This window comes from Hyla sarda, chromosome 10 (genome assembly GCF_029499605.1).
Source record: "Hyla sarda isolate aHylSar1 chromosome 10, aHylSar1.hap1, whole genome shotgun sequence".
NCBI lineage: Eukaryota > Metazoa > Chordata > Amphibia > Anura > Hylidae > Hyla > Hyla sarda.
In genome coordinates this window covers 13,697,083-13,721,059 of record NC_079198.1, presented here as the reverse complement: position 1 = coordinate 13,721,059, position 23,977 = coordinate 13,697,083, and the positions used below count along the sequence as shown (strand labels likewise).

General features: G+C 45.6%; 1 protein-coding gene across 3 annotated transcripts in view; it reads right to left on the bottom strand.

Annotated features, from left to right (window-relative positions):
• Positions 1-23,977, bottom strand: part of LOC130293908 (zinc finger protein 585A-like) — a 36,408-nt gene that overhangs the window by 6,045 nt on the left and 6,386 nt on the right. For 2 of the 3 annotated variants that reach the window (XM_056543160.1, XM_056543159.1), the window contains exon 2: positions 2,577-2,667. The exons of the other annotated variant lie outside the window; for it this stretch is intronic. In XM_056543160.1, coding sequence (XP_056399135.1) covers positions 2,577-2,667 — 91 coding nt within the window. The remainder of the gene's footprint in view (positions 1-2,576; positions 2,668-23,977) is intronic. 3 annotated transcript variants of the gene reach the window in all.

The following is a 23,977-nucleotide window of genomic DNA, read 5'->3' as shown; positions in this document are numbered from 1 at the left end:
TTGTTTAGATAACTTGATGCTTTATTTCATCTTAGGATACATTCGTATAGGGGAGCGGACAGGAGTTGGGGCGTGGGGGGTGGGTGGGCAATCGACCACATCGCGCCTTATTCTAAGAACCGCCATTTTTTGACCAAGAGCGCTGCTGCAACCTTCTTTTTTGTATACTCTGTATTTGCCACAGCAGCGCGCACTTGTGTATTAGGTAGTTGTGCTGCCTATGTTTCTTTTTGTTTTTGCTGTGCAATTTAGGGGGAGTGGAACCCTCTCTAGCCGTGCACCCCTCCCCTTTTTCACAGGAGGTTTTTAACACCTTAAGGACTCAGGACTTACCTGTACGTCCTGAGCCTGCTCCCGGTGTTAAAAACGGGGTCGGTCCCGGCTGCTAATCATAGCAGAGACCCTGGGTTAACAGCGTGCGGCACCGATAGTTGTGCCGCGCGCTGTTAACCCTTCAGAAACGGCAATCAAAGATGACTGCCGCGTCTGAAAACGAAAGTAAACGCTTCCCGGCAGCTCAGTCGGGCTGATCAGGACATCGCAATAAAATCGTGATGTTCCGATCAGCTGGGACGCAGGCGGAGGTCTCCTTACCTGTGTCCGCGGCGTCCGATCGGGGTTTGATTGCTCCAAGCCTGAACTACAGGCTTGAGCAATCGAGCCCCTATCTTGCTGATCCGCGCAGAGCTATGGCTCTGCAGGGATCAGCATAGGAGATCAGTGTGTGCAGTGCTATAGCTCCTTATGGGATAACAATGATCAGTATAAGAGATCAGTGTGTGCAGTGTTATAGGTCCCTATAGGAGCTATAGCACTGCAAAAAAAAAAAAGTTAACAAAGGTCATTTAACCCCTTCCCTAATAAAAGTTAAAATCACCCCCCTTTTCCCATAAATAATAAAAAAAAGAACTGTAAATAAAAATAAACATGTGGTATCGCCGCGTGCGTAAATGTCCGAACTATAAAAATATATCATTAATTAAACCTCACAGTCCAAAATAACGTATTTTTGGTTGCTTTTTATATCATGAAAAAATGAATAGAAAGCGATCAAAAAGTCCAATCAATACAAAAATTGTACCGCTAAAAACTTCAGATCACGGTGCAAAAAATGAGCCCTCATACCGCCCCATACGCAGAAAAATAAAAAAAAGTTATAGGGGTCAGAAGATGACAATTTTAAACGTGTAAATGTCCGTGCATGTAGTTATGATTTTTTCCAGAAGTGCGACAAAATCAAACCTATATAAGTAGGGTATCATTTTAATCGTATGGATCTACAGAAGATAAGGTGTCATTTTTACTGAAAAATGTACTGCATAAAAACGGAAGCCCCCCAAAAGTTATAAAATGGCATTTTTTCTTCAATTTCGTCGCACAATGATTTTTTTTTTTCCGTTTCGCTATAGATTTTTGGGTAAAATGACTGTTGTCACTGCAAAGTAGAATTGGTGGCACAAAAAATAAGCCATAATATGGATTTTTAGGTGCAAAATTGAAAGGGTTATGATTTTTAAAATGTGAGGAGGCGAAAACGAAAGTGCAAAAACCGAAAACCCCTCAGTCCTTAAGGGGTTAAATTGATAGTGGATCCAGCATGTCACCCATTCAGAGGCCATATGCCCAGCAGAGGTGAGTGAAATTAGTGTTAGGGTCCCATCCGAAATGAGGCCACCTCCGCATGGTGGATGGGGGACACGTTTTGATCAAAAAGTGCGCTAAGAGCCTCCATTTTTTGACCAAGAGCGCTGCTGCAACCTTCTTTTTTTGTATACTCTGTATTTGCCACAGTGCACCCGTGTATTAGGCAGTTGTGCTGGCTATGTTTTTTATATCGCACCTTACTGTCCATTGCCACCTACCCCCCCCCCCCCCGCGCCACCAATCCTGTCCGCTCCCCTGTATAAATGTATCCTAGGACAAAATAAAGCATTGAGTGATTTGAGCGAGTGCTCCATATTTTCTACTGTCCACATTGTTGACAAATTACAGTTGGTTGTGCAAAAACAAGCCCTCGTATGGGTCTGTGGATGGGGAAATGTAAGGGTCATGGCTCTTAGAAGGCGAGGAGGAAAAAAAAAATGCTAAAATAAAACCTGTCCTCAATGTCAAAACCCGTTTCCTAAAGGGGTTAGGCTAAGTTCTCATTGTCGTTGTGCTCCATCCCGTTCTGGGTCGGTTCAGCTCGTTTTTTGTGCCATATGACCTCCAAAACAGGTCTGAGTACAACTGAATCTAATTGGTCACCCCCGGGTCCCGATGGATCCCTTTGACTTTAATAGGGTCTCCAAGGTCGGGGATCCAGTGGTTTATTATTGTATTCCTTTTTCCCCCTAGAAGCCTATGTGTTGAATATGTCAGCCACCTACACTATTTCATTCACATAGCAGAACTAAAAGGTATATCAACACATACCAAGCTGAAAACAGGCCCAAAAAAATTAAAAAACAAAACAAAACACTTTTGGCCCCTGTTGGGTGAATTGGACACTATGTTTAAAATACATGCTGGAAGCTTTCCCAGCATATATGGCAAAAAACTACTTCAAGCGTAGCATATCTTAGATTAGTCCTTACTTTCCACTCGACTGGCCCTGGCCTGATTGTTTTCCTGACCAAACGGCTCTTCGGCACTTTCCATTATTGATAAAACATCCGGTTTGGACATCTAGAAAATAAAAAATAAATAAAAACAATATTTAAAAAAAGGTATCTTTACTTAAAGAAGATAGGTCCCCAAATAACCTGTCTGTGCTGAATTCTATTCCTGAACCTTTAGGCCTTGTTCACACTACTGACAATTATGCAGCAGCCTCTCATGGTTTTCAGTGGCAATTCCCCTGCTCAGTTCCCACTTTCGAAGTTCCATAGCAGAACCGGGACTGCGCTTATGTCAACGCAATGGGACAGAACCAATGTCTGCAGACACAAGTGCAAACTCCAGAACATTTTAAATGGTGCAGATCCACTAAAGAAAAATTAAAATTTCCTTAGTCTAACCATAGACAGCAAGAAAAAGTTGTAAAATATATATATATAAAAAAATAAAAATGTTAAATAAAATAAAAAGTGGTCAGACGTTTGAGGTAATATAAGGTAATTAGCTGACAATAAAGAAAAAGGCCCAACTGATCACTTTTCTTTTTCAAATCACAAAAACTATATTGTGAAACTACTAAGTTATGAAAGATGTGTTAAAACTTTAAATCTGATGTTGCTTATCCAACAATCTCTCAGAAATTCAGAAATAACTTTATTGTACCCAATGGTAGCTGCAGTCTGCCACTAAAAACTTGCCCCCCTCCCCCCCAACGTGTTTCACTTGAACATGCTTCATCAGGGGCTAGGGGCTAAATTAATTCACTTTTTTTTTTTTTAAAGGGTGGGGGGGCTCCTGTTTTAAAGGCGTACTCCGCTGGGAAACAAAAATTTTGTAAATCAATAGGTGCCAGAAAGTTAAACAGATTTGTAAATTACTTCTATTTAAAAATCTTAATCCTTCCAGTACTTAGCTGCTGTATGTTTCACAGGAAGTCCTTTTCTCTTTGAATTTTCTTTCTGTCAGACCACAATGCTCTCTGCTGACACCTCTGTCCATGTGAGGTACTGTCCAGAGCAGGATAGGTTTGCTATGGGGATTTTCTTCTACTCTGGACAATTCCTAAAATGGGCAGAGGTGTCAGCAGAAAGCACTGTGGTCAGACAAAGGAAATTCAGAAAGAAAATAACTTCCTCTGTAGTATACAGCATCTGATAAGTACTGGAAGGATTAAAGGGTACCTATCATCAAATAAACTTTTGATATATTTTAGATTAATGAATGTTGAATAACTTTCCAATAGCATGTTAATGAAAAATAGGCTTCTTTCTATTGTATTTTTCCCGATCAGTCCTGTCAGCAAGCATTTCTGACTCATGCTGGAGTCCTAAACACTCAGAGCTGCCAGCCTGCTTTGTTCACAGCCAAACAGGCTGTGAACAAAGCAGACTGGCAGCTCTGAGTGTTCTCCTTTGTGAACAAAGCAGACTGGCAGCTCGTAGTGTTTAGGACTCCAGCATGAGTCTGAAATGCTTGCTGCCAGGACTGGTAGGGAGACCCCTAGTGGTCATTTCTTCAAAGTGGAAAATTAAATAGAAAGAAGCATATTGTTTAATAACATGCAATTGTAAAGTTATTCTGCATACATTAATATATAATATATCAACATTTTTTTTGATGAGAGGTACCCTATAAGATTTTTAAATAGAAGTAATTTACAAATCTGTTTAACGTTCTGGAACCAGTTAATAATAAAAAAAAAAAAAAAATACGCTTTGCAGCAGAGTACCCCTTTAAGTTTTAAAGTAAATTGCTGTACAGGCAACAGATTGTAATTTTTCAGAACACAGTAACTACCTAGGTCTTCCCGGCTCCTGGGACTTGTCCTGTTACATCAGTCTCTATAAAAAAGTGACAACATTTTCATTATCACAGCTTCCATAGAAGAGGCCACCCAGGTTGTCTGGACTCCTAATGCCAAATCTACTTTGGAGCTGGAGCAACCTATCACCCAGACTAATATTCAGGAGACTGGAAGATTATAACATCTTCCTGCTACTCAAGTTTTAAAGGGGTACTCCGGTGCTTACATTTCTTATTCCCTATCCAAAGGATAGGGGATAAGATGCCTGATCGCGGGGGTCCCACAGCTGGGGACGCCCGTGATCATGCACGCGGCACCCCATTTGTAATCAGTGATAGCTATCACGCCCCCTCCCGTAGGCTTGCATTGAGGGGCGGAGCGTGACGTCACATGGGGGCGGAGGCGTGACCCGAACACGCTCCAGGGACTGATTTCAAACGGGGTGCCGCGTGCATGATCACGGGTGTCCCCAGCTGCGGGACTCCCGCGATCAGGCATCTTATCCCCTATCCTTTGGATAGGGGATAAGATGTCTGATCGCGGGGGTCCCGCCATTGGGGACCCCCGCAATCTAGCACGCAGCACCCACCTGTTACTGCTCCGGAAACGCTGGAGGGTCTGGCTCCCAACCACAGGGATGGAAGATCTTGACATCACGACTCCGCCCCCGAGTGAAGTCACGCCCCACCCTCTCAATACAAGTCTATGGGAGGGGGCGTGATGCCCCTCCCATAGACTTGCATTGAGGGGGCGGGGTGTGATGTCACACAGGGCGGAGTCATGACGTCAAGATCTTTCGTCCCCGTGGTCGGGAGCCAGACCGTCCAGCGCTTCCGGAGCAGTAACAGGTGGGTGCTGCGTGCTATATTGCGGGGGTTGGTCCCCAGCGGCGGATAGGGGATAAGATGTCTAGGGGTGGAGTACCCCTTTAAGTAAACAGCCAAACGGAATATTAAATGTTGAGGCCGGATTGACACATTACGTTGCAATGTGGATATTGGTCATGCAGTTTTTACAAGTGGAACATGCCAATAAGCACATTGCCAAACTGCATTGATTCGAACTTGTGCAGTTTTGCAATTGACGAGTGCTGATAAGACGTTTGGACCTGAGGAAGGCACTTTGTGCCGAAAAGCGTTGTCCTTTTTTGCAAATAAAAACCACTTGTCCTGTGCTGGCTTGAGTCTCTTCGTTTTGTGATCCCCTAAGCAGCGCCTCATAAGACCGCTTTTGCCTCTCTGAGATTTTCGTGCCCAGTAGGTAGAGAATCCTTCCTTTTAGATAAAAGCCTCCAATAGGGAGGGAGGTAGAGGGGTGGGGGGGACCCTTACCTTTAGGGGGAAAAAAATAATAATCCTACTCACCTTCCCTCCGCTCCCTTATAGAGGCCTCTGCATCCTTCGCTCCGTTAGGGGATCATTCCGGATAACCGAGCAAATGATAAAAAGAGGCCTCAGCATGGGAGCGGAGGGAAGGTGAGAGAGGGATTTATTTTTTTTTATTATTATTTATGGTTTGCGGGCATCAGGGACATTTGCCGATATAAGGAAATCTCTATTGACCACCAATGTGTCCCCTCCCCACCCAAAAAAAAAAAAAAAAAAATCCCCAGAACATAGATAAAATGTCCCCTACAATAAAAGGGGTTCACTGTGCCTATGAGTCCACTCTATTCATGGTGTATAGAACTGTGATTGGCCAAGCGTTGCTTCCCAGGTAATGAATGGAGCCCCCGGCCCGGTATACGTAGTCCACTCCCTTTATTGCCGGGGAAATTGCGATCAGGGGATTAGTGGAGGATTCCCAATAATCCCCTATACCGGTGGTCTTCAACCTGCGGACCTCCAGATGTTGCAAAACTACAGCTCCCAGCATGCCCGGACAGCCGTTGGCTGTCCGGGCATGCTGGGAGCTGTAGTTTTGCAACATCTGGAGGTCCGCAGGTTGGAGACCACTGCCCTATACTATGAATAAGGGACAACCCAATACACTTCTGTATTGAACAGGAACGGAGACGACCAAGCATGGCGGTTTCTTCCATGCGCATAACTGATGTCGTCACCCGAAATCGCCTCCTTCAATACATTCTAAATTACATCTCTTGGATATAGAACAGATTTATAAGGGAAACAAACAGACTTCAGGACGAATTAAAGCCACATTTAGACAGCGGGATCAAAGATTGGGAGCATATGTTTGCAATTAACCGCGTCCTATAGAATATCCCTTCAACTGGAGGCTCCTAAAAACACAAACCCGAAATGAGTTTCGCTTCTCAGGTTTCCATTTATGGATTTTTTTTTTTTTATTACTGACAGAACTAACAATGGATTAAAGCTACAAGACCTGAATATATTATATACACCTGATGTGCAGGAAACAACACTGAGGATTTACGGCAGTGGTCTCACACTGTGGCCCTCCAGATGTTGCGAAACATCAACTCCCAGCATGCCCGGAGTTGAAGTGTTGCAACATCTGGAGGGCCACAGTGAGAGACCACAGATTTACGGGGTTTTTTACATTTCTCCTCGGAACACCATTGTACAGTTCCCATAGACATTCTGGGGGAGATCAAAACCTGTGCAAAGGAAAAATTGCCCAGTTGCCCATAGCAACCAATCAGATTACTTTCATTTTGCAGAGGCCTTGTTAAAAATGAAAGAAGCGATCTGATTGGTTGCTATGGGCAACTGGGCAACTTTTCCTCTGGACAAGTTTCAATAAATCTCCCCCTCTGTGTGGGTAGATCTCTCACATAAGGTTTGTTCCGAGTTACTGCCATGAAAAATGGAATCCATGAAGCAGTGCCAGATCAGTCACGCTACCTGACAGACCTGTACTGATCCTGAGTTATATCCTGTATTATACCCCAGAGCTGTACTCACTATTCTGCTGGTGAGATCACTGTGTACATACATTACATTACTTATCCTGTACTGATCCTGAGTTATATCCTGTATTATACTCCAGAGCTGTACTCACTATTCTGCTGGTGAGATCACTGTGTACATACATTACATTACTTATCCTGTACTGATCCTGAGTTATATCCTGTATTATACTCCAGAGCTGTACTCACTATTCTGCTGGTGAGATCACTGTGTACATACATTACATTACTTATCCTGTACTGATCCTGAGTTATATCCTGTATTATACTCCAGAGCTGGACTCACTATTCTGCTGGTGAGGTCACTGTGTACATACATTACATTACTTATCCTGTACTGATCCTGAGTTATATCCTGTATTATACCCCAGAGCTGTACTCACTATTCTGCTGGTGAGGTCACTGTGTACATACATTACATTATTTATCCTGTACTGATCCTGAGTTATATCCTGTATTATACCCCAGAGCTGTACTCACTATTCTGCTGGATAGGTCACTGTGTATATACATTACATTACTTATCCTGTACTGATCCTGAGTTATAACCTGTATTATACCCCAGAGCTGTACTCACTATTCTGCTGGTGAGGTCACTGAGTACATACATTACATTACTTACCTTGTACTGATCCCGAGTTATATCCTGTATTATACTCCAGAGCTGTACTCACTATTCTGCTGGTGAGGTCACTGTTCGAGATGAGCGAACTTTTCAAAAATTCGATTCGGCCGATTCACAGAATTTTCCCGAAAAGTTTGTTTCAATACGAATTTGTTCGCGGCGGATCAATATTAAAAAAGGCTATTTCTAGCCTACATACAGCCTCTATAGGGGTATAGAACACTTTGCTGTGTCCTAAAACGCATATGGAGTGTGCTGGGGTAGTGAAATAATACTGTTATTCAGAATAACATGCAGATTACCGTCATCGCTTTTAGAATCACTGCCGCACAGCAGCACAATGACAGAGCCTGGTGGTGGCATCAGTGTCAGGACACCATATAGTGGATGAATGGCACAGCGTGGAGGTGTTGGCAGCATGAGGACACCATATAGTGGCTGTATGACACAGCGTAGAGTTGGCTGATGCATTAGTACACTACACACCAGGGCTTCACAATCCCCCCCCCCCCCCCCCAAAAAAAAAAAAAACAACAACACAATATATGAAATTTTTGACAAAGATTTCTCATAGGTAGCACCCGCTATCCAAAAATTAGAAATTTCCAGACCCGGCCCCACCTCTGCGGCATCAGGAACCCACATATTGCCTGAAGGACACAGCCTGGAGTTGGCTGATACCCCAGTACACACCAGGGCTTCACAATCCCCTCCAAAAAACAACATTTTAGAAATTTTTTCAAGAAATACCTTTGTGTAAGAACAAGCGCATATCCAACAGTTCACAAGACTCTATAATGCAGGACGGTGGACCACCCAAAGACATTCTTCTCAAAAATAATAAACCACACAATGTTTGAATTTTTTTTACAAAAACTAATTCAATATGTATGTAAGCGCATCTGTCTCCAAAAGATCAGATCACCAAAGGACTTTTTTCGCCCAAAATGATGAAGCAGAGTTAATCCCTGTCCGTATTTTTTATTTTTTTTTATTTTCATTTAAAAAAAAAAAAAATCACAGGCAACAAGCGTTCCGTTGTGTAATGATTAGCATTCTGGAAAATTCAATTTTATTACCGATAAAATTATCAGTAAATAAAAAAAAAAAAAAAACACACTACCCAAGAGTGTTTAATTACCCCATACATTACACCAGGAGCAGTCAGGAGTAGGCCTCAGCAGTACCCAAGAGGCTTTAATAACCCCCTACCGTTGCACGATCAATTGCAAGATCGAGCAATACCAGGTGTGTTATGCCCTCAGATTTCCGGGGCCGCAGCCGCGCTCCACTGAACGGATTAGCGTGCCTCTATCTTTCAAGGACAGGTGCGTGTTGCACGCTGAAACCAGTTCGTGATAGGGATCTGTGATTGCAATTATTTAACCTTAAAACGAGGAATTACCAGTAAGTGAGGGTCATAAGCTGGCGTTGATTAAAGGGGTACTTTATCCAAAGGATAGGGGATAAGATGTCAGATCGCCGGGGTCCCGCTGCTGGGGACCCCAGGGATCGCTGCTGCAGCACCCCGCTATCATTACTGCGCAGAGCGAGATCGCTCTGCACGTAATGACGGGCAATACAGGGGCCGGAGCATCGTTACGTCACGGCTCCACCAAAGTCAATACAAGTCTATGGGAAGGGGGCGTGGCGGTCGTCACGCCCCCTGCCATAGACTTGCATTAAGGGGACGGGCTGTGATGTCATGAGGAGCGGAGCCATGACGTCACGCTGCTCCGGCCCCTGTATCGCCCGCCATAACACACAGAGCGAATTCGCTCTGTGCAGTAATGATGGCGGGGTGTCGCAGCGGCGATCCCCGGGGTCCCCAGCAGCGGGACCGCGGAGATCAAACATCTTATCCCCTATCCTTTGGATAGGAGATAAGATGCCAGGGGCGGTGTACTCCTTTAAGTCCCTGCTCTTTGTACACACCGCCTGTCGCTATAAGCGATTGGATTAGTTAGTGAGTTGGTTAGTGAGGTCCTCGGATCGGCCCAGGCGGGGTAGGAGAAGGCCCTGGCAGAGCGCCGAGAATTTAACGAATAGAAAGAGTTAACATCAAAGACGGCGGTGATAGGAGAAAAACATTGCTCCAGAGCGAAACAAGATTGATTTTGCGCACTAAGGCACAAGGCACTTTAGGGTGAAATGATAAGGTAGACCTAGCAATTTTTATTTAAAAGGTTTTACCTGCATCCCCTTCTGGTTCTTCGCAAAGGTGTATTTGTTTTTAACTTGTCTGTGTTTCACTTTGGGTTTCTTTTTCTATGTCCCTTTGCACAGTTGTAAGATACGCCCATCTGCACCGGAGCACAGGTATTTAACCTGAGTTCCGGCGGTAGTAGGGGAGTGGTCTGAGGAAGTGTGCCTCGCACACGAAATAGCTATCACCGCTACGTGGACGGCGTCCAAGTCCTCCCTTGCCTTGTCTGTCATTATGCTGCACTTTATGGAATAAACAAGTTTGTTATACCACGACACTGGTGAGTGCCATTTACCTTCTTTCATTGCTGCATTCATATGGACTGTTTTCATATAAATTGAGCACCCCAGTTCGGATTTACTGCAGTTGCTATCTCCAACACAGGTGCATATGAACTTGCCAAAAGCCACAATAACCAGTGCTGTGCCGAACGCTATTTCTGCATTTACCGAGAATTTAACGATCATTGTTGAAATTTGCATTAAGCATGTATTTAGCTACTGCTAAACATCCAAAAATGTAAGGCCCAAGGCCTGAGAGACCAGGGAGGCAAGTAGTTTGTGAAAGGCACAGAATGAGTCTGGAGCAGTCATTCGCAGTACCCAAGAGGGTTTCGTAACCCCTTACATTTAAAGATCAATGTTGACATTTGCATTAAGCATGTATTTAGCTACTGCTAAACTTCAAAAAATGATAGGCCCAAGGCCAGAAGCATCAGTTTTCCCCATATTAGGAGCATAGTTGTCCCCCAGATTAGGCAGCATACATGTCCCCCAGATTAGGCAGCATACATGTCCCCCAGATTAGGCAGCATAGATGTCCACCAGATTAGGATCTTAGTTGTCCCCCAGATTAGGCAGCATAGTTGTCCCCCAGATTAGGCAGCATAGTTGTCCCCCAATCAGCGCGGGCTGGTCAGAGCCAATCAAAGGGCCGTATGTGTCTAGCGGGCCGTACAATGCCCAGGTCTGCCCCAGAGGGTTTCATAACCAACCACAATAGAGAAAATTTTGTTGTAGGAGCATGGTGAATCTACTCAGACCCATCTGTCATTGGTGGCTGGAAATCCTGGCTGATCCATCCCTCATTCATCTTGACAAACGTCAGTCTCTCCACATTTTTAGTGGACAGACGAGTTCGCCTTGGGGCGACTATGGCCCCGGCCGCACTAAACACCCGCTCTGATGGCACACTACTGGCCGGGCAGGACAGCTTTTCCAGGGCAAACTCCGCTAGTTGCGGCCATAAATCGAGTTTGGCTGCCCAGAAGTCCAGCGGATCTTCAAAGGTTGTTGGCAGGGTCATGTCGAGGTAAGCCACCACCTGCTGGTTCAGTTCCTGCTCCATGTCCACCTGCTGCTGATGAGTAGCTTCACTATGCGACTGAAGGAAGCTACTCATCAGCAACTGTAGACTCCGGCTGCTGCTGATTGAGCCGGTACTGCTCCTGCCACCCCTCCCCTCCCCAGCAGCCGTGGCAGTGGAAGGTGAACGCAGAGGGCCCCGAGTCAGACCTGCAAGTGGATGGACTATGTGGCAGATAGGATCGGCCAACCGACTACATAGAAGCTCCCTGAAGTAGGTCAGTTTGTCCTCCCTCTCAGTGGGTGTAAAAAAGGCCCCCATTCTGGGCCGGTAGCGAGGGTCTAATAAGGTGGAGATCTACAAGTCATTGCGCTGACGAATTTTGACAATTCGGGGGTCACTACGCAAGCAACTCAGCATGCATCGTGCCATTTGTGACAGTGACTCGCTGGGACTACCTGCCTCCATCTCCACTGCATACTGCCACGGTGTGTCTGGGTCCTCTGTCTCGCCTCCCTCGTAATAACCCTCCAGCTCCTCTGGCTGCTCCTGCTCCTCCTCTCCTGTCCAATGACCAGAAACACCGGCCATCTCATCCACCGTAAACTGTGCTCCGCTCTGCCCCTCATCATCCTCCTCCAGTTCATCCCCCACAGGACTCATGTAGCCTTCTGATGTAGGCGCAACGTCTCCATTGCCGTGACCAGCCATGTTTTCAATCATTTTTTTGAGTAAATGTAGGAGTGGAATTACGTCGTTCATGGCGTAATTCGAGTGACTAACAAAAAATGTGGCTTCCTCAAAGGGCCTCAGCAAATTGCAGGTGTCACGTATGAGCTGCCACTCGTTCACATTGAAGTTACACAGGGGCGTACTCCTATCTGCTTGTATCATCAAAAAATTTGTGATGGCTTTTCTTTGTTCGTATAGTCTGTCCAACATATGGAGAGTGGAAATCCAGCGCGTGGCAACGTCACAAATGAGACTATGTTGTGGGATACCGTTCTGACGCTGCAGCTCAAGCAAAGTGTGCTTGGCGGTGTACGAGTGGCTGAAGTGCATGCAGTTTCCTTGCCATTGTCAGGACGTCTTGCAAATGGGGTGAAGACTTGATGAACTTCTTGACAACCAGATTCAACTCGTGTGCCATGCAGGGCGAATGGTTCACACTTCCTTGTCGCAGTGCGGCCACAATGTTCTTCCCATTGTCGGTGCCCATGGTTCCCATTTCCAGATTTCGTGGAGTAAGCCATACTCGGATTTCTTCCCTAATGAACTTCAGCAGTTCCTCCCCTGTGTGACTCCATTCGCCAAGGCAAACCATGTGAAGGACGGCTTGACACCGCTGTGCCCTACACACGTGGTACGATGAAGGGCCACCGAGATTTGGACGTGCAGTGGGGGCCGAGGACACGGGGGAGGAGGAGGCGCACACTGTAAAAGGACCAACTGCCTGGGAGCGAGAGCGTGGAGGAGGAAGCGGTGTGACCTGTCCAAGTTGCTGTTGTGGCTGTGCAGGAACAACATTTACCCAGTGGGCCGTAAAAGACATGTATTGTCCCTGCCCGTAGTTACAGCTCCACACGTCGGCGCTGCCGTGCACTTTTGAACAGACCGACAGGCTCAAGGACTGGCCCACCTTCTCTTGTACAAACTTATGCAGGGCTGGTACTGCCTTCTTCGCAAAGAAATGACGGCTTGGGACTCTCCACCTCGGCTCGGCACAAGCCATCAATTCCCTGAAAGCTGCAGAGTCCACCAGTTGGAAAGGGAGGGACTGCAACACCAGCAACTTGGACAGGAGCACATTCAACTTCTGCGCCGTTGGATGAGTGAGCGCATACTGTTGTCTCTTGGACATGGCTTCGCCGATCGATTGTTGGCGGAATGGCTGACTACGAGCGGAAGAAGCAGGAGCGCAAGAAGGAGGGTTCGACACAATGCTCCCTTCGGCTGAGGTGGTGGAGCCTTGGCTGGATGACGGAGGGAGCGGATAGCCACTGGGTGATGCGGCAGGCTGGACCACTACATCGGAGCCACGGTTATTCCAGGCCGCTTTATGGTGGCGAATCATGTGTTGACGCAGGGCCGTGGTGCCGAGATTGGGACCCTGGCCACGCTTCACTTTCTGCCGTCAGATATTGCATGTGACTATGCTAAGGTCCTCTGGATTCTTTAAGAAGAACAACCACACCGCAGAGTAGCTGATTTTCCCACCCGCAGTCCGCACTATTTCACTGCTATTGGCACCGTTTCCAGGAGCCCCTGTTCCACTACCTCCCTGAATGGTAGCTTGCCGCGAAGTAGGTGGTCTCCCCCTGGCACGTTTGGCTCCTGAATTTCCACTACTGCCACCACCACGCTGATTGCCAACCATGCTAACGCCTTGCTGCCTCATAGACAAAGAGCAGTTGCAGTGTAACGCTGTGGTATGAGCTATTCACACACACGCAGTCCCGTCCTCTCCATCTGAGTGCATAGATGAAATGGAGAGGCAAGATGGCCGCCGATTATATAGGGGCTGTGACATCACAGGGGTCAGTGATCACTGATAGGCTGCATCTCACAAGTGATTCAGGGTCAGCCCGCCTACCTTAATTCCCGCTGCTGTTTCCCGCCCTCCCATAATCCCCTGCCCCATGTACTCACATGTGGATCCGCCATCTTAGGTCTCCAATAACCTGGAACGCTGTAAAATGGAGTTTAATGAAGCAATTTGCGCGATAAAACGGCGGTATTCGTTGCAAATCAAATTTTTCATGAAATTCGTAACGAATTCGGGTTCGTCAACTTCGATTCGCTCATCTCTAGTCACTGTGTACATACATTACTTATCCTGTACTGATCCTGAGTTATATCCTGTATTATACTCCAGAGCTGTACTCACTATTCTGCTGGTGAGGTCACTGTGTACATACATTACATTACTTATCCTGTACTGATCCTGAGTTATATCCTGCATAATACTCCAGAGCTGCACTCACTATTCTGCTGGTGAGGTCACTGTGTATATACATTACATTACTTATCCTGTACTGATCCTGAGTTATATCCTGTATTATACTCCAGAGTTGTACTCACTATTCTGCTGGTCACTGTTTACACACATTACTTATTGCTTCTCAGCAAAATTTATTAAACTAACAGGTTGTTAGTGTACTTTATGATCATGAAGTGCAAGCCCGCCAGCCACGTCATGGCCACCTATAAGTAGCTGGTCCCTGACAACCCTAGCATAAAATGGCGCACCACTGAGCGGCGACCACCACGGCCGCAATACCAGTATCCACAGGGGTAGAACTGCCCCAATGCGCCCAAACCAGTCCCTGGGCCCCGCCTCCCCAAAGAAACAGTGCTGTGGCAGCAATGGACATGGCACAGGTGTAAAAGCTCACTTACCATGTGCTCCCAGTCAAAGACTGGAAGACTGCCAGAAAGAATAGGGCCCTTTGCAGCTTCCTGAAAAATTATATAGGCCGAGGGGGAGGGGCAGAGTGCTGACCAAGTAAAAACAATGTGAATTCAAGTAGAGGTGGTAGTCGCCGCTCAGTGCTGCGCCATTTTATGCTAGGGATTTTAGGGACCCACTACTTACAGGTGGCTGTGATGTGGCTAGCGGGCTTGTAATTCATGATCATAAAGTATACTAACCACCTGTTAGTTTTAATTTAGCTGAGAGGCATTAGATCAAGGTGCATGTTGTAGATGTGCGACCAGGTCTGTTTTTTCTCTCTACTTGAACATACATTACTTATCCTCTACTGATCGTGTATTTGAAGTCAGCAGAATAGTGAGTACAGCTCTGGAGTATAATACAGGATATAACTCAGGATCAGTACAGGATAAGTAATGTAATGTATGTACACAGTGACCTCACCAGCAGAATAGTGAGTACAGCTCTGGAGTATAATACAGGATATAACTCAGGATCAGTACAGGATAAGTAATGTAATGTATGTACACAGTGACCTCACCAGCAGAATAGTGAGTACAGCTCTGGAGTATAATACAGGATATAACTCAGGATCAGTACAGGATAAGTAATGTAATGTATGTACACAGTGACCTCACCAGCAGAATACTGTGTTCAGCTCTGGAGTATAATACACAGTGACCTCACCAGCAGAATAGTGAGTACAGTTTTGGAGTATAATACAGGATATAACTCAGGATCAGTACAGGATATGTAATGTAATGTATGTACACAGTGACCTCACCAGCAGAATAGTGAGTACAGCTCTGGGGTATAATACAGGATATAACTCAGGATCAGTAGAGGATAAGTAATGTAATGTATGTACACAGTGACCTCACCAGCAGAATAGTGAGTACAGCTCTGGGGTATAATACAGGATATAACTCAGGATCAGTAGAGGATAAGTAATGTAATGTATGTACACAGTGACCTCACCAGCAGAATAGTGAGTACAGCTCTGGAGTAGAATATGTATGTCAGGATCAGTAATCCAGTACCTTTAGCAATAAATTATTTAGCATGTGGTGAACAATGGGTCCCAATGAATATAGAAGCAGGTAGGGAGTGTTCACTGGCACTAATGCTCCTCAAACTCTGTACAAACTCCTCCTTCCCAGAGGTCTTCACCCCGTCCCCTCGTCTGTCTCTTCACCCCCGTCCCCTCGTCTGTCTCTTCACCCCCGTCCCCTCGTCTGTCTCTTCACCCCCGTCCCCTCGTCTGTCTCTTCACCCCCGTCCCCTCGTCTGTCTCTTCACCCCCGTCCCCTCGTCTGTCTCTTCACCCCCGTCCCCTCGTCTGTTGTGACTACAATTCCCAGCATTCAGAGTTGTAGTTCCCCAACAGCTGGAGAGTGACACGCTGAATGACTGTACTTGTTGCTCATAGCAACCAATCCGGGCTCAGCTTTCATTTCTCTTCCAGAAAAAGTATTTAAATAAGTGAAAGCAGTGATTTGATTGGTTGCCATAAGAAACACATTTATATTGTTGCTGGCCTATCTGTATTTTCTTTTCAAAGTGATAGAACTTTATTGTACGGAGAACCTCCGTCGTTCACAGCCTTATTCACCACACTTCACTGTGGTAACGCCATCTTGTTTTCTACCAAGCGTTATAATAATTCAGTCAGGGCGTCAACCATCGGCGTCCATTGTTTAAAATAAAATTTCTCTATTTCCCTGGCCCTGCAGGCGCCAGTTTTTTTTTTTTTTTTTTATTGGGCAGCGTAAAAACTAATTTCTGAGGAATAAAAAGGAAAGAAAATGACCGAAATAAAAAATGTTATTAGCAGCACAAGAATAAACCAGGCGAGTGGCGGCGGAGCTACAGGCTGAGGCTCTGAGAGGAATATTTACAGCCGCAATATAAAAATAACGCTTCCACACAATACCACATAGAACGCCCCACAGCCATTAACCGTTCCACTGCCAAACCTCTGGCGCTCTCGTGTTAACCTCTTCAGCACTCTAACTCTCTCTCCCCCCCCCCAAATCTTATGTTTGCAGATTCCCCTCGCAAAATGGAAGCCTTTGTGGTAGTCAGGGAGCTCAGAAAGTAAAATATTAAAAGGTCCCAGAGGTCAAAATGGATTCCCTGTGAGAGCTCAGTCCCGTCTGAGGCTGCCATGGCAACGGGGAGGTCACGTGACCATAAGAAAACAATGGTTTTAATGCTAGGAAAACAAATAAAGTGCGAGCAGGAAGTTCGCAAACTAGACGTTATGGGCAGCATATGGAGAGGACGCGCTCCACATGTTACATGCAGAATTTATTTATTTTTTTCCGGGGCAGTATCAGATGCTGTTCACACACCATTTTTGGCAATGTGGTATTCCGTCGCAGCCTAGAGAGGTTACGCCGAGAGGGATATAAAGCGGCACAGTTTTCCACGGCATTTTGTCTTTTTATCCATTGCGACATACGAAGAAGAAAAAAAAAACCTTTATAGACACCATTTTTCTGACACAACAGAGGTACAGTCTGGTTTACACGAGTCCTAACCAATCCCCCCATCCCCCACCAATGTTTTTTTTTTTTTATTTTCCTTTTTTAATGCTTCAAGCTGCAGCGTCCAGATGGTCGGTGTGAGCGAATGGGAAAATATGATTTTCCGCTCACCCACGGCTTTTATTTCTTTTGGTTTTTTTTTCTTTTTAGCATTATTCAGCTGATTTTATAGCACGCTGCTATTTTTTCCTCGGTGCGGACAGCTTGGCAGTTTTTCATCCACATTGACGTCATTTTTTGTAAAAAAATTTAATAAAAATAAAAATGATATGTATATTGCTGTAGATGTTTTTTTTATGAACATTTTCTACATAAACCTTAATAGCGCTCAAAAAAAAAAGGCTTAAAAAATATTTTTATGGTTTTAACTGTGTTAAAGGGGCTATACCTGGATTAAAAGTTAAGAACCCCACGTGACCCCACAGGAACAGAGGGCAAAAATAGGGTTGGTTGGACCCCCCCCCCCCCGATTGGTAGGACCCCCGATTGGTCAGACCCCATTTTCCTTGAGAATGGAGGTCCCATGTCCTCCGAGTACGATTACTGCTGTTCCGTTCACTCGGAGGACACTGGACCTCCATTTTCACACTGGGGTCCCAACCAACTATTTAGGGATAGGGAATGACTCAAAGTGCACCAGTAAGGCTGGGTTCACACTGCGGAATCTCTGCAGATCGAGCCGGCGGCACTAGGACCGCGCAGACTGCATTGCCGTCCCCATAGATGGCAATGCATTTCTGAGCAGATCTCCCAAAAGATCCACCCAGAAATGCATTGCTGTCTATGGGGACGGCAATGCAGTCCGCGCGGTCCTAGTGCCGCCGCCTCCATCTCCGGCAGAAATTCTGCCTGGAGATTCCGCAGTGTGAACCCAGCCTAAGGGTACGTTCACACGAGCAGATTTTTTTTGCGGGTTTTCCGCTGCATATTTGAAAGTGGGCGGGCTCTTCTCGGCTGTCCGCAGCAGATTTTCCACGGCGGGATTTACGCTGCGGAAAATCCGCCGCAAGCCCCATTGAAGTCAGTAGGGACTGTGGCGGATTTTCCGCAGCGTAAATTCCACCGCGGAAAATCTGCTGCGGACAGCCGAGAAGAGCCCGCCCACTTTCAAAAATGCAGCGGAAAACCCGCAAAAAAAAATCAGCTCGTGTGAACGTACCTTAAAGGGGTACTCCGGTGCTTCGACATCTTATCCCCTATCCAAAAGGATAGGGGATAAGATGCCTGATGGCAGGAGTCCCGCCGCTGGGGACCCCCGGGATCTTGCACGTGGGACCCCGTTTGTAATCAGTCCCCGGAGCGTGTTCGCTCAATGCAAGCCTACGGGAGGGGGCGTGACAGCTAACACGCCCCCCTCCCGCAGGCTTGCATTGTAGGGCGAGGCGTGACGTGACGTCACACGCGAGCGGTGGCGTGACGTCATACGCCGCCGGCCGTGTGGTCGCCGGTAATCAGACCCGGAGCGAACACGCTCCGGGGACTGATTACAAACGGGGTGCCGCGTGCAAAATCACGGGGGTCCCCAGCGGCGGGACTCCCGCAATCAGGCATCTTATCCCCTATCCTTTGGATAGGGGATAAGATGTCGAAGCACCGGAGTACCCCTTTAAGGGTCTATTAACACGGAAGAATTTCTGCTTTCGGAATTCCGCCTCAAATTAAAGCCCATAGACTTCTATGGGATTCCGCACTCCCATTCACACTTCTGAATTTCCGCAAGCGGAAATTCAGAAGTGTGAATGGGTGTGCGGAATCCCATAGAAGTCAATGGGCTTTAATTTGAGGTGGAATTCCGCAAGCGGAAATTCTGCTGTGTGAATAGACCCTCACACAGTATAGCGGGGGTTAGTGTCCTGATACTAATGGGGGCCGCTTGCCGGCCCCCGCATGCACCTCCAATGGGGATTGCGGCGTTTCCGTCAGATACTAAGCTCTGCCATACTGTGTGGGCCATTTTGTAAGGTTAAGTAAAGTGACATATGTACTTTAATCTTAGCATAGCCCCTATACGGCCTTGTGCACACTGATAATTTTTACATGGATTCTGCAGCAAAATCTGTATGAAATCCACATGCAAATCGATTTCAATGGAAAACGTGTGAAAGCTCAAACGTTTACACGGCAGAATTTCCAAGCAGAATCTGGTGGAAATTCCATTGCAGCAGAGTCCCATTGTTTTCAATGTGATACTGCTGCACCGTGCACAGTGTGTTTTTTCACAAGGAAATTCCGAACGGAATCCGCTTACAGAAGACTCCTAACTTTTGTCAACGGGATTCCGCTGGACGGTTCACACGTCGGCAGTTCCCTAGCGGAACTTCTGGCGTATAATTGGATTACGCCGAAATAATAAACATGCTCATTCAGCGGTACACAACTGGAACTGCACTGCAAACGGGACGGCGCTTAATGTTCGCACAGACATTAAGCGCTAATTCAGACTCAATTTCCTTAGTCCGAACATACCCTAACTCGCCAAACATACATAGCAGCGACATTTCCTCTCCAAATCCTTAACTTTTCCCCTATTGTAGTTCGTACTAAATACACATTAAAGGGGTACTCCGGTGGAAAAACATTTTTTTTTAATCAACTGGTGCCAGAAAGTTAAACAGATTTGTAAATTACTTCTATTAAAAAAATCTTAATCCTTCCAGTACTTATTAGCTGCTGAATACTACAAATTCTTATCTTTTTGGAACACAGAGCTCTCTGCTGACATCACGAGCACAGTGCTCTCTGCTGAGATCTCTGTCCATAGCAGCATATGTTTGCTATGGGGATTTTCTCCTACTCTGCACAGTTCTTAAAATGGACAGAGATGTCAGCGGAGAGCACTGTGCTGTGCTTGAGAGCTCTGTGTTCCAAAAAGAAAAGAATTTTTTCTGAAGTATTCAGCAGCTAATAAGTACTAGAAGGATTAAGATTTTTTAATAGAAGTAATTTACAAATCTGTTTAACTTTCTGGCACCAGTTGATTAAAAAAAAAAATGTTTTTCCACCGGAGTACCCCTTTAATGTGTATTTAGTACGAACTACAATAGGGGAAAAGTTAGGGATTTGGAGAGGAAATGTCGCTGCTATGTATGTTTGGCGAGTTAGGGTATGCTCGGACTAAGGAAATTCAGTCTGAATTAGCGCTTAATGTCTGTGCGAACATTAAGCGCCGTCCCGTTTGCATTGCAGTTCCAGTTGTGTACCGCTGAATGAGCATGTTTATTATTTCGGCGTAATCCAATTATACGCCAGAAGTTCCGCTAGGGAACTGCCGACGTGTGAACCGTCCAGCGGAATCCCGTTGACAAAAGTTAGGAGTCTTCTGTAAGCGGATTCCGTTCGGAATTTCCTTGTGAAAAAACACACTGTGCACGGTGCAGCAGTATCACATTGAAAACAATGGGACTCTGCTGCAATGGAATTTCCACCGGATTCTGCTTGGAAATTCTGCCGTGTAAACATTGTGTTAGGTCCAGTGGGTGTTTTTTTTTTTTGCTTGTTTTTTTTATTTCCAAGGCAAAAATGCATAAAATTTATTTAAAATGTATTTATTTAAATTATTTTAAATCCATGTCTAAAGTTTCCATGTAGAATTCAGACATGGATTTTTTTTATTTTTTGCTAAAAACATCTCACTCATTTAAAAACTGTGTGAACATACCCTTAGGGCCACTTCACACCGCGCTTGCCATGTACGTTGGAAGTGCTGTACTGCTATATTCAGAGTCAATGTTTCATGCTGATGCAAAACTACAACTCTCGGCATGCTTTTTGCTGTTCGGGCATGCTGGAGGCACACTGGTTTAGAAACACTACTCTTGACAATACCCTATACAGACAGAGGTGGCAGCAGGGAGCACTGTGTGACTGGAAAGACTACTGACTTCCTCTGGAGCATAAAGCATGCTGGGAGTTGTAGTTTTGCCACAGCTGGAGGCACATTGGTTGGGTAACCCTGATCTAGGGGTATATTGGAAGAGGGAATGGTGCCTAAAAGGGGTAAGACATTATATATGAGTGGGTACTATTTTAAGAGACTCCTCAAGGCTGTGGTGCAGTATTTTTCTCCATTGATTTTAATATGAAGGAAACAGAATTTAAAGCAAACTGTACACGGGTATCTGTAATGTGGATTTTTCGCATTGGAACAACAATGTGGTATCTCAACAAAGCCATTCCAGGAACTTTTCCTAGAATTCGTCCCTTAAGGGGGAAAAAAAACAAAAAACTAAATGTATATATTATATATACACACACAGTCATGGCCGTAAATGTTGGCACCCCTGATATTTTTCAGGAGAATGAAGTATCTCTCACAGAAAAGGATTGCAGTAACACATGTTTATTCCCTTTGTGTGTATTGGAACTAAACCAAAAAGGGAGGGAAAAAAAAGCAAATTGGACATAATGTCACCAAACTCCAAAAATGGTCTGGACAAAATTATTGGCACCCTTAACTTAATATTTGGTTGCACACCCTTTTGGAAAAAAAAAAAAACTGAAATCAGTGTCTTCCTATAACCATCAATAAGCTTCTTACACCTCTCAGCCGGAATGTTGGACCGCTCTTCCTTTACAAACTGCTCCAGGTCTCTCTTATTGGAAGGCGCCTTTTCTCAACAGCAATTTTAAGATCTCTCCACAGGTGATCAATGGGATTTAGATCTGGACTCATTGCTGACACTTCAGAACTCTCCAGCGCTTTGTTGTCATCCATTTCTGGAGGCTTTATGACGTATGTTTGGGGTCATTGTCCTACTTGAAGACCCAAGATCTCGGACACAAACCCAGCTTTCTGACACTGGGCTGTACAGTGCGACCCAAAATCCATTGGTAATCCTCAGATTTCATGATGTCTTGTTCACATTCAAGGCCCCCAGTGCCAGAGGCACCAAAACAACCCCAAAACATCATTGACCTCCCCCATATGTCACTGTAGGTTCTGTGTTCTTTTCTTTGTAGGCCTCATTCCGTTTTCGGTAAACAGTAGAATGATTTGCTTTACCAAAAAGCTCTATCTTGGTCTCATCTGTCCACAAGACGTTTTCCCAGAAGGATTTTGGTTACTCAAGTTCATTTTGGCAAAATTTCGTCTTGCTTTTTTATGTCTCTGTGTCAGGAGTGGGGTCCTCCTGGGTCTCCTCCATAGTGGGGTCCTCCTGGGTCTCCTCCATAGTGGGGTCCTCCTGGGTCTCCTCCATAGTGGGGTCCTCCTGGGTCTCCTCCATAGCGTTTCATTTAATTTAAATGGCGACGGATAGTTCGCGCTGACACTGATGCTCCCTGAGCCTGCAGGACAGCTTGAATATCTTTGGAACTTGTTTGGGGCTGCTTATCCACCATCCGGACTATCCTGCGTTGACACCTTTCATCAATTTTTCTCTTCCGTCCACGCCCAGGGAGATTAGCTACAGTGCCATGGGTTGTAAGCTTCTTGATAATGTTGCCCACTGTGGAGAAAGACAAATCTAGATCTCTGGAGATGGACTTGTAACCTTGAGATTGTTGATATCTTTCCACAATTTTGGTTCTCAAGTCCTCAGACAGTTCTCTTCTCCTCTTTCTGTTGTCCATGCTTAGTTTGGCACACATAGACACACAATGCAAAGACTAAGTGAACTTCTCTCCTTTTTATCTGCTTTCAGGTGTGATTTTTATATTGCCCTCACCTGTTACTTGCCCCAGGTGAGTATAAAAGAGCATCACATGCTTGAAACAATCTTATTTTTTCCACAATTTTGAAAGGGTGCCAATAATTTTGTCCAGCCCATTTTTGGAGTTTGGTGACATTATGTCCAATTTGGTTTTTTTCCTCCCTTTTTTGGTTTAGTTCCAATACACACAAATGGAATAAACATGTGTATAGCAAAACATGTGTTACTGCAATCCTTTCCTGTGAGAAATACTGCATTTTCTAAAAAATGTGAGGGGTGCCAACATTTACGGCCATGACACACATTATTTCTGGGCACATACAGAAATACAGTGTAAGGGTACATTCACACGCGCTGATTTTTTTGCGGGTTTTCCGCTGCGTATTTGAAAGTGGGCGGGCTCTTCTCGGCTGTCCGCAGTAGAATTTCCACGGCGGAATTTACGCTGAGGAAAATCCGCAACAGTCCCTACTGACTTCAACGGGGCTTGCGGCGGATTTTCCGCAGTGTACATTCCGCTGCGGAAAATCGGCTACGGACAGCCGAGAAGAACCCGTTAAAAAATTTGCGCGTGTGAACGTACCTTAAATCTATGCTGGAGGCCTAGGAGGCCATTCGGTGACTATACGGGAGGACATCCAGCTCTCGACCTCCTCCGCTGCAGAATTTTCTGCCACAGAAATCCGGCAGTGTGAACAATGCAGCAGAATCCCGCCGAAAACACTGGGGCTCTGCTGCAAGCAGAATTGTGCGACGGGCCCGAAAACTGGACAAGCACACGGCTGAACCCGCAGTAAACGACAGTTATCTCTCCGATAAACGTGCGCGCTCAGCTCGGCTGAATGTTCATGTATTCTGAATATGGCTGTCCGGGCATGCTGGAAAGTTTTGCAACAGCTGGAGGCACCCTGGT